The following is a 10,764-nucleotide window of genomic DNA, read 5'->3' as shown; positions in this document are numbered from 1 at the left end:
GATATCACTTTCGCACGCTCACTTTCGTGCGCAAAAGATATGTTTTTGCTGACGCGATAATTTGTGAAACGTTCTGGGTACGCACGCACAAACCAGGTAATATTCTGCGTAATTTTGTATCGATCGTGTGTGGAAAAATCGCAATTCGCTAATAACATTCGCTAAGAATATATCGCAAAGATATAAGTTGCGCGGAATTGTGGATAGCGAGATGCAAGAATGATCCAATCATCATTCGGCTTTGTTTGCGTCTCGATGTGACGGCCGTGCCATGGTTATCGTCACGAAGAACCGGTTCGTCGTCGGATTTAGTCGGTTTCGATATCAGCTGTCGCTGGGGGAGTTCAAAAAGGCGAGCATCGATTGCACTCGGGTCGTGTTCGCCGAGCCGTTCTTAGCCAGTTAAATGAAGCTTCTCTATTTCTTTCTTTCTTCCTTCCAATTCACGTGCACGCACGTGACGCGCGATAAGAAGAGAAGGCAACTGGGATCGAAGAACGTTCTATTACGCCACGTGATAGTCTCGCTTCAATTAAAAGTTGTGTCTCGCGTCCCCTTATTCCTCTCTCATCTAATTAAAATATATACTCCCATTATTCACATAAAACTGAAATAAAGGAATATTAATTCGTCAATATATAACATAATAATCCAACTATTTAAGATCGAAAAACTGGTTCTGTCTCATTTACATTCATTGATGCAATGATTAACATTTTTCGCTTGCCGTTTCATTAAATAAATTGAATTATAATCAAGATTTAAATTTTGTTTAAACTATCATAAATCTAAATATATATAAAGATATATAAAGATTATATCTTATAAAGATATATAAATATTAAGAATAGTATATAAAAGCAAAGAAAAGAGATAAGACAATTTAAGAAATAAGAAGAACCTTTCTTTCTTTCTTTCTTTCTATATAAAGAGAAACAAGTTAAAAATAAAGTAAATGCACTATATGCCTTAAATCTCAATCATTATTATTATCATTATTATATATATGTATATGTATCGTGTTTAGGACTTATTGTTAAAAATAGCGAGAATAGAGAAGTTTTAATAACCGATTTTAGGTGATTTGGTAAGAATATATTTAATATAAAGAAGATGAGTGGAGGAAACAGTAATGGCGAATGTTTGCATTCGCTTTCGTAATAAATGTACAGCTTTTATTTTTGAGCTATCGTCGTGTATCCAATATAATCATTTGTTAACTTATTAAATACAAGTATTTTTAGCTCTCACATATTTCTCACGTTCATGCGATGACGGCACGAAACAACTTACACTTTTGTAATTGCATAGTATTCTGCAATAATATGTAAAAATGGAACGAAATTGAATCGTTATGCGTGAAATATGATTAAAAGTTAAACAGGATCCAAGATTTTTTTCTGTCGACGGACGTTGACGTTGCGCGCTTGAATCCTTTTAATCTTCTTCGATATACGAGATCATGCATAACTATATAGAGACTGTCTCGATTTTTTTTTATCAAAATTTCATACTTGTACCAGACTTAATATTTATTTCATTGTATCTATATAGATTACATTAAATATGAAATAAATAATGTCTGTAATTCTATGTCAAAAATATACAATTTTGCGTCACGTAAAATTCATAATTATCGCTTCAGTAACATTCAGGTTACAAAACTATCGATAAAAATAATCGATGTGGTTTCAGCGTAAAACAATCAGCGTCCATCTATGACCATTCAAAAATCGACATGCGCAACGAGTTTAGGATTAACGAAAGACAAAAAAGTATGATCAATTTCCTCTCTTCTCTGTTTTCCTCTAAATTAAGCTTTTTCATTCTTTATTATTCTCTCACTATTCAAATTGCATAACCATTCGAGTGAGAAAGCGAATGAACAAAATAAAACAGAGCGCTTGACTTTTTTGGAATAAAAATGGGGATGGAGAGGGAAATCATAGAATAGAGAAAATCAACCTTGTATCGATTTTCGAAATTAATTCTTGTAAACGATCGCATAAATGCTCCTGGAACTGCGAATGAACTTTCATTATGAGATTTATCTTCAAGTCGCATGCCAAGATATTCGTCCCATTCCCAGAGCACCGCGAACCTTGCATTCGAATCGTGCTTAATCACGGTCTCCTCTTTCCTCGGCTCGTTCCTCTGCCCTGGCTTTCATTCTGGTAATGAATGCCTGGCCTTTGTTCTTCCGGAAAGTTTCGTACGGATCATTCAAATTGATACCAACTCCTTTATATTGGTCGTTCTTATCACGAATCTCGCCCCCGGAAATAGGTGCCTCGATACCTTGCTCATTAGCACCAAGACCCGCACCGCCCCAACCCATCTTCTTCAGCAATTGATGTCCTTTATTGCTTTCGTCAATACTGATCTCTTGCGGAGCTTTACTATAGGTGGAACCACTGGATGGAAAATGAAATTTAATATATAATTATACACACACACACAATATACAATTTAATATACAATTTATGTTTAATAACAAAAATTGTAAAAGAATAAAGATATATAAGGAAAGAGAGATATAAAGAAAACATTTCTTATTTCATTATTTGCATAAAAGAAGATAAATAAAAGATAATTGAAAGGAAATTAATATCGTTATACTCACAGAAAACTAGGAGGAGTTGGACTTCGATCTTGTCTATCCACTCTTCTATCGGGACTACGATCTTTATTACTGTTCCTCCTTCTTCGGCTTCTACTGATGTGATTGCTGTTACGACTATTGCGTCGATGATTGGCCGCAGGAGATCTCGATCTACTTCTGCCACGTGATCGCGAGCGTGATCTACTGCGCGACTTACTCCTGTAGCGTTTCTTTGGCGGACTAGGACTCTTGGATCTCGGCCGTAGAATCGGCGAAGGAGATTTCGATTTTTGTCTAATCCCAGCGACAATATCCTCTTCCTTACGCTTGCGAGAAGCATTTTTCGCCTTATAGTACTCGTATAAACCTAATTTTTCCCATCCATCACTGTAAAAATAATCAGAAATATCATTTATAAAAAATTAAAATATAAAAAAAATATTGTGTATCATGTATTTTCCTACATATATTTTTTATCTTTTCCTTGGAATATTTAACTTTTAAGACACCACATTCAAATATATATATATGTTTACCTATCTCTAGGAGAATCATGATTTGGCGGCGCATAAAATGCTTCCACAGCTGCAACTAGACGATCATTCGGTGGAGCTGGTGGTGGAAGTCTTATTGCATCCGGATCCAATGGTTTATATTCACCATCTTCTAGTTTTATCAGAGGTACCATCAAACCAGCTGGAAGCTCGAAGTAAGGCATACTAGGCATCAAATCCTCTACGGAGGGCTCATGAATAACAGGCGGCGGTCCAAATCCTGGCGGTGGCTTCGAAAAGTCTGGCAAGGGCACATTACTAAATGGCGGCGGTTCGTTCGATGGTGGGACACCCCATCCTGGTGGTGGTTGACTGAAGTTCACATCTGTGCCCATTGTACCGGGAGGACCAGAATGACTAGGCGGTATCGATATATTCTGCTGATTCTGAATAGATAAAATTTCGCATAAATATATCGGAGAAAAAAAAGAAAAAAGTTATTTCAGTCAAACACGATACTATACCATTTGAGGTGGTGGCGGCGGCGGTGGTGCTTTTAATTGCTGATCTATTGCCATCTTTTGTTGCTCGATATTCTGAATCTGTCTCAGTGCATGAGTGACAAACGCTTGATGTTGCGCCTGATAACCATCGAATGTCTGTTTCGTTGATGCTGTAATTGGAGTAATCGCTGTGGCATGTTGCGCTACCAAATTAGCCTGGTATTCTGACCAAGATGCGCTCGGTTTTTTCAACTTATCTATAATCCCTTCATCGAAGTAATTGTTCTTTGACTCCCACAAACTCAACAGTTTATTCAACTTATTAAGTTGTTCCTCGGATGCTGCTAGTGAGGTGTTACAGAACATGGGAACAACAACACTTTCCATCGCTTTTCGCAGATCCATAGACTTTTTTCTTGCACTGAAGAAGTTTTCAATTAAATATCGCGTATACAAGCAATGCCATAACATTTTAGCTTATTGTATATTGCCATTTAATATAAAATTGTGAATATAAATAGTGTGTCATAATAATATCGGGGAATTTTAGAAATAATTAGAACGAGTTTTCAATTGAAGAAATTATAGGAATTATTTTGCGAACTTATCACAATTATAGATGAATGAAAATAAAAATAATACATTTTTTTAGCATAATAATGGCGATTAGTGCAATTAATTTGGATGTGTATATACATTTATACTAACCAATGATGTAAGACGTCATTCACCAGATAAATAATATGTAGTTTATGACTAAAGGTTGTCCCCTGAATAACTCTGAAAAAAATATTTAAATGTAAATTAAAAAACATAGTATATATATATAAAAAAAAATGCGTACATACTTATACATACTTTTTTAGCAAATGATCCGCGACAACTTGATTGCTTTGTGGAGTAAGTGAATTCTGAAGTATCCAGGCCTTTCCAGCGCTTATGCTATCCTTTGTGCAGCTATCGATGATCGGTTGTAACACCGTGTCAAACGCAGCCAAATCTGTGTTCGTATTTTGCGCACTGTTTTGCAAAGCCTGTTCCTGCGCCTGCCTCACTGCATCCTCTACTCTTCCCTGCTGTTGCGCCATCAATGCAGCGTGCTGCGCAGCCAGGTTCTGTTCTGATTGTCTAACTTGTTCCTGCAACGTCGTCTGCTGCGACTGTAGATTCGCCAGTTCATTCTGCAGCCACGCGGGTGGACCCGCGATGTTAACCGTTTGCGCGACTCCGGCGATCGGCGGATTCACACCTCCCATGGCGCCAGAAACCGGTCCGATTGGCGGCCCTGCATTTCCCGGCCCTCCGATTTGTCCAGGCAAAACGGGACCGCCCTGACTTCCGATCCCGACCACTGGGTTTATGCCATTGTTTTGTGTACTCAGACCGGACGTAAGATTGACGTTATTCAGTGGCTGCGAGACGGCGTTTGCGGCTGTTTGCTGCTGCTGCGAAACGTTTAAACGTGGGTCTGCATTTTGCATTGGATTTATTCCTTTTTGCTTTAAAACTGTAAACGAATGACGGTAGATTATTGTGAGATGCTTGAGTCCTTGTCAATCGATATTTGAAAAATGTGTATACAGATAGCTCGATTTTTTTTTCTGCCGAGTCTTATCTTCTACCGGTGCATATAAGAAAATTCTTGGGCATTTACACGAGAAAAGTATAGTATCAGAAAATGCGGTAAGGCTTTTGGGAGCACTATACTTTTTTTTTCCTTTTTTTATTTCTTTTTTTTTTACATTTTGTTTACGAGGGTATTATATAAGGCATATATTATTTTGTATGGTGGATTGTATTTTCCACGCATAGATTGAAACGATGCATTGAATGTACTTCGTATTAGATAAACTCCAGTAAGAGAATGTTAAAACTACATCTTCGTAAAATTGCCATTGCCAAAGAATGCAACATGTTTTTAGTATAAAAGCATTCTGCTTAATAAATAGCAATCCCAAAATCTTGAAAGAAAGATTGTTTTTATTCGACGAATACATTTTGTACGATTGCAATGATGAAATCAGAGACCTTGTATCATTTTTTTAAAGTCATTCCTTTGCTCGTCGTATAAAGCATGACCATTTTCTTATGCTTCTCAATCACACTGTAGCTGTTAAGGGGGTATATCCCACTTACTGGCTTGTTCTGTAGTCACTTTGTATTGATAGTAGTTGAAGTGCTCCCCCCCAAACAGGAAACTAAACTTCGGGTTGTCCTTCTGCTTGTTTTTTGTCATCTGCTCAAACTCTGGTCCATTGCGAGCGACAAACTGCGCCAGTTTGTCTATGATGTTCCGTAATTCTGTGTCTAAATGTTATAAATGAAAACAACAAGAATTAGAGATCCGATAAGGAATTAGAATCTACTATTTATTAAATATACCTAATTAATCAGTTTATTATACTCCATTACTTTTTGGTCCTATAGAAAGTCATACATTCATGCTTAAACACACGCTGTTTATTAATCAAATCATCAATTAATGATTCTTAAAAGTAGCAAAATAAAATTATAGAATTTTGCGTATGCATAAAATTGTATCTCGCTATTACTGTGAACAAAAGTACACATATTTATATATTTCAGTACAAGAAGAAATTATGATAAAGTCCACTTACATGGACTTCCATATAGCATAGTAAAGATCATTATATAAATTACTCATAAGAAATCGTTTTATTACTCCTGTACACGTTCATTTAAAATTCAGTGAATATAGCATCATGTGTATTTTACGCGCGCGCGCGCGTAACCTAATGTAGGAGAGAATTCAGATACTAAATATTTAAATATTTTACTTCATTTCTGTTCTAGAAATAATTTAAATAAAACCATAAGGTGCAACTAAAAGGGTTACACGGTTTCGCGGTTTAATATCCGGAAGAAACACGAGCGGGAAAAGTATGTGTGTCATATATGTGATGATGTATGGTGCAGCACGGTAATGTGTGTGCGTGTGAATGTGTATATGGAGAGCGCGCTGGGACCGGATCGGCGAACCTCGAGACAGCGTGCTCACCTGCGGGAGCCTGATCCATGATGGCGGGCGCTCGATTACCGATGTCCTGTTAAAACTACCCGTCAAAACGTTACGTGCTCACTCGCTTGGTCGTTGTCCCGTGCATGAACGAAATACTGTTTTGCGAAACATTATTCACTCACGGCGGACCCGACAACGCGCTAAACGTCGCCATTACGATCTGGCGGCGGCTGACAGTGTCGCCAACTCACCGACGTTGCCGGATCTCTCGAGGGGAGCGTTCCGTTTGGCCACGTTGCGATTGGCCGCAGCCAATTATATCGATCTGTGCCTAGGGTAACCAGCAGCGATTGACCAATCAGAGAGTTCTATTTTGAATTGGCCAATTGGCCACGTGGTCCATCGAGTGCCACCCGATCTCGAGTACCGTACGTTGGACATGATGACACTCGGTATCCAATGGGAGAACTTGTTTTCTAGAGATTTCTAGTTGACGGTACGATTGTCACCGGAAGAACAAATTTTCCGGTTGGACGTCGGATTCAAAGGAACTTGAGTATTTCGATATTTTATTGTGGCAGCAATGTCAGGAAAACCGAAGCCGAGATCGTTCCAAGATTCTTCCATCTTGATTTTCGCATCATTCCACATGGACGCATGATTCTGTACGATATCTGATTCTGTACGAGTATCATCGACATTTATTTCATTGTAACTTGTGTTGCATCCACTTGCTACGAACGTAATTTCACGGTAAGACGTCCGATGACGAATTTTTTTCCTTCGACGCGACGTTTTGTTCATCCTTGTGTTCCTCGCGTCGAATTAACCTGTAGTTAGTTGTGCTAACAATAATGTATTGTTCTACTTTTTTGTAATATTATTTGTTTATTCAGTTATCCATTTATTTGTTTATTCAGTTCTTTCATTTACACAATCTTTTACTCAAACAAAAATTATTGATAAAATCGAATAGAAATTGCAATTTTTAGGATTTTTCAATTAATGCACCATGCAGCATAAGTTATACCATGCGGCATAAGTTATACTGTTCACATAGACAAAAAGAAAGAAATAAAAAAAAAATATTTTTATCAGTTCAAGAAAAAATTATTATTGCATTGTCAATTATCATTAAATCATAATTCAGTATAATATAGCTCATTTGTAAAAAAGTATATATTAGATAAAATACATTAGTGATATTTTTTTATGTATTACAGTACTGTATAATTTTATATCTAATTTGTTTCAGCATTTGTGTACATTTTCTGGCTCTAATAGCATTTCATTTATTGTAAAAAATAAGATGACTGAGACTTTAACGGGTTAAGTATAATAAGTATTTACTTTAGGTGTTTAATCAATATAAAACATCACTAAGAATAATTAATTTCTAAATATTTATATTTTAGTTTCTAAGTATTGAATTTTAATTTTTAAATATCATTTTTAATCAGCTTTAAATATCAATTTTTTATTAATAAATAAAAGATTAAAATTTAAAGCTGAATTTTTTATTTAAATACTTATTTTGATTCTACTATAAGCAGAAAAAGACACTTTGACCAAAAAATTTATTGAGATTTAATTGAATATTTAAATACAATATTCAATTAAATATTCAATATTTGTATAAAAAAAAGTAATCGTCTAATATTTTAAAATTAGATGTTTACAAACACATGTTGCACACACATTTACTTTTATACTTAAGAATCATACACATTTAAATTTATAATATTGTATAATTTACAGAGATGCCAGTTGCACAATCTGAGGTAAAGTCCAGCTGGGCTGATGAAGTCGAGGAAGAGGGAGGAGCATTGCCTGCGCCATCAGAAGTCTACGAGAATGGTTTTAAAATCCTCACCGAATATAAATACAATCAAGACAACAAGAAGGTCAAAGTCGTGCGCACTTATAAAATAGAGCGACGTATTGTATCAAAAACGATCGCAGCACGTAAAAATTGGGCAAAGTTTGGCGATTCCGTCGATGACAGGCCAGGACCTAATCCAGCCACTACTGTCATCGGCGAAGACGTTTTCATGCAGTTCATATCCAGCAAAGAGGAAGAGAACAAGGTAGAAGAAGATTCTCTAGATAAATTGAAGAGCATGGGCGATAAGGGTGTTGTCAAGTGTCGTAACTGCAATGGCGATCACTGGACTTCCAAATGTCCATATAAAGATACCGTTCTTGCTGGCGGTGAGTATTTGTAATAATTGTAATGGTTGACAAACATACACTAACTAAAATTTAATTTAGTATACATATAATTAAATATTATTATTTATCACTGTAAAATACTGATCGTTAAAAATTTCTATTCTAGGAAAAGTACCAGATGACAAGAAGCCTCTCGTTAATACAGGGGTTCCCGGTGCAATGGCCGAGCTCAAACCGCAAGGTGGCAAATACGTACCACCCGGCATGCGCGATGGCGGCAACAAACGTGGTGACTCGATGCAAATGCAGAGGCGCGACGATACGACCGCGATCCGTATTTCAAATTTGTCGCAGAGCACAACAGATGCTGATTTGGACGAGCTCGTGAAGCCTTTCGGTTCTGTAGTGAAACAGTTCCTTGCCAAGGAGAAGTTGTCTAATCTCTGCAAAGGCTTCGCATACGTACATTTCAAGCATAGGGCCGATGCCGCGAGAGCGATCGCTACCTTGGATGGTTACGGTTACGATCATCTTATCCTAAGCGTCGAATGGTCGAAACCTCAAGCGCAAAATAATTAAGACGCTTAGAATAGTATATAATATAGAATAACGTATAATATATAACGGACATATTGCTATTTACTTATTGGGAGAAATCCTCAAAATAAAATTGTATTTGAAATTTTACATTCTTATCAGAAGTATAAAGACAGTAGTCATCTATTCATTACATTTAATACTAAATATGAAAGTTAGGGAGACTCAAATTTTTATTATAGATTATTATAAATTATTATAGATAATTATAGATATTTGAGACAATTAATGTATAATATATCTTGGTTTTAAATCTTTTTACTTTTATATATATATATATTAATGTTATCAAATATTTATAACAAAAATTTCTTTTAGTTCTAATTCCCCTGGCTTTCACAATTAGAGTTAAATCTAGACAACTATTGTCTATTTTTAATATAAGAATGTACAATTTCGTATAATTACAATTTTATTTCATGAGAATTTCTTCCAATAAGTAAATAGCAGTATGCCTACTATATATATCCCATTTAAATTAATATAAAATGTATAAAAAAATAAATTTCTATTTACAACACAATATATATTCAATTCATAAGATTTTCAATACATATTAACTTCTGCTATATATATATTAGGATTAGATTTTGTGCAAAAGCTCTCATGATATTTTAAGGTATGACATTTGCGACACAAAGTCGGTGAATTTTGTAAAATATATAATGCAAACGCGGGATGCAACGCATTGATGATCAATGGTTGAAAATCGCTTATTCAAGCACAAAAATATCGTTACAATACCGAAAATCGCTAAAATTAACCAATTTAATAAATATACAATTGTCGATAAATAAAGCTGAGTATGAACAAGAATCAACAGCTAAAAAAAACAATGAATCATAAACAGAAGATGAAGAAAGCGAATCGTGAGCGAACTGGGTGGAGATTTAAAAAACGACCTGGAATGGGTTAATTTTTAGAAGCAGTAGCCCCTCTGCTATTTGAATTGTGATTTATACAACTGAATAAAGAATGACGGTATTCCCTATTTTGGATACATTAGATCCAAATGGATATATAATGAGGGTAAGCCACAATTCATTATCGACTCGCCAGACTACTGTATCAAAGTCGACGATTTCCTTCCTAGATTTTCCGGTCAGTATATCGCCACACAGACCTTTGCTTGATCTGGAATATGTTAACAAAGCGCTCTCGTATCAACTACCTTGAAAAGGCCATTAAGATTTACAATTAAATTTCCACCACACGAAGAAGAAATTAAATTAGGCAGCCACTCATAAAATTTATATACGACTCTGTATAGTAAGAGAGCGACTTCTGATATACTAAAGATTAGAAAATCGACAAAAATTATTAATGCAAATGGAGGAAGAATAGACTAAGCTACAACAAGATAACAGCAAAGTACTTACTTCGAGATTGAAATCATCTTTCCTATAGAATCGCTAG

The 10,764-nt window shown here is 35.7% G+C and overlaps 2 protein-coding genes across 4 annotated transcripts; one reads left to right on the top strand and one right to left on the bottom strand.

Annotated features, from left to right (window-relative positions):
• Window positions 1-1,153: 1,153 nt before the first annotated feature.
• On the bottom strand, window positions 1,154-6,805 carry LOC105251938 (calcium homeostasis endoplasmic reticulum protein). Of its 2 annotated transcripts, XM_011259061.3 has the most exons (8): window positions 6,619-6,805; window positions 5,736-5,906; window positions 4,458-5,106; window positions 4,308-4,379; window positions 3,621-4,020; window positions 3,139-3,542; window positions 2,624-2,989; window positions 1,154-2,414 (listed from the first exon to the last, which is right to left on the bottom strand). In XM_011259061.3, the coding sequence occupies exons 1-8, from the start codon at window positions 6,635-6,637 to the stop codon at window positions 2,120-2,122; spliced, it is 2,376 nt and encodes a 791-aa protein (XP_011257363.1). In that variant the 5' UTR covers window positions 6,638-6,805; the 3' UTR covers window positions 1,154-2,119. The 2 variants fall into 2 exon arrangements, with proteins under 2 accessions (XP_011257363.1, XP_025268694.1); XM_025412909.1 differs by lacking the exon at window positions 6,619-6,805 and having other exon boundaries at window positions 4,458-5,044; window positions 5,736-5,908.
• A 375-nt stretch (window positions 6,806-7,180) lies between these two features.
• LOC105251937 (eukaryotic translation initiation factor 3 subunit G) lies at window positions 7,181-9,534 on the top strand. Of its 2 annotated transcripts, XM_011259059.3 has the most exons (4): window positions 7,181-7,332; window positions 7,835-7,907; window positions 8,338-8,790; window positions 8,918-9,534. In XM_011259059.3, the coding sequence occupies exons 2-4, from the start codon at window positions 7,889-7,891 to the stop codon at window positions 9,328-9,330; spliced, it is 885 nt and encodes a 294-aa protein (XP_011257361.1). In that variant the 5' UTR covers window positions 7,181-7,332; window positions 7,835-7,888; the 3' UTR covers window positions 9,331-9,534. The 2 variants fall into 2 exon arrangements, with proteins under 2 accessions (XP_011257361.1, XP_011257362.1); XM_011259060.3 differs by lacking the exon at window positions 7,835-7,907 and having other exon boundaries at window positions 7,182-7,332.
• The last annotated feature ends 1,230 nt before the right edge of the window (window positions 9,535-10,764 follow it).

This window comes from Camponotus floridanus, unplaced genomic scaffold, assembly GCF_003227725.1.
Source record: "Camponotus floridanus strain SB8 unplaced genomic scaffold, Cflo_v7.5 scaffold59, whole genome shotgun sequence".
In the NCBI taxonomy this organism is placed as follows: Eukaryota; Metazoa; Arthropoda; class Insecta; order Hymenoptera; family Formicidae; genus Camponotus; species Camponotus floridanus.
This window is presented reverse-complemented; position numbering and strand designations above follow the sequence as displayed.

Excerpts from the sequence above, each read along its gene's own strand:
- LOC105251937 (XM_011259059.3), top strand. Across the intron at positions 8,791-8,917 it reads AGATACCGTTCTTGCTGGCG|GAAAAGTACCAGATGACAAG; the intron begins GTGAGTATTTGT and ends TTTCTATTCTAG.
- LOC105251938 (XM_011259061.3), bottom strand. Across the intron at positions 4,021-4,307 it reads AATGACGTCTTACATCATTG|TGCAAGAAAAAAGTCTATGG; the intron begins GTTAGTATAAAT and ends AAACTTCTTCAG. Across the intron at positions 2,415-2,623 it reads CCAACTCCTCCTAGTTTTCT|TGGTTCCACCTATAGTAAAG; the intron begins GTGAGTATAACG and ends TTTTCCATCCAG.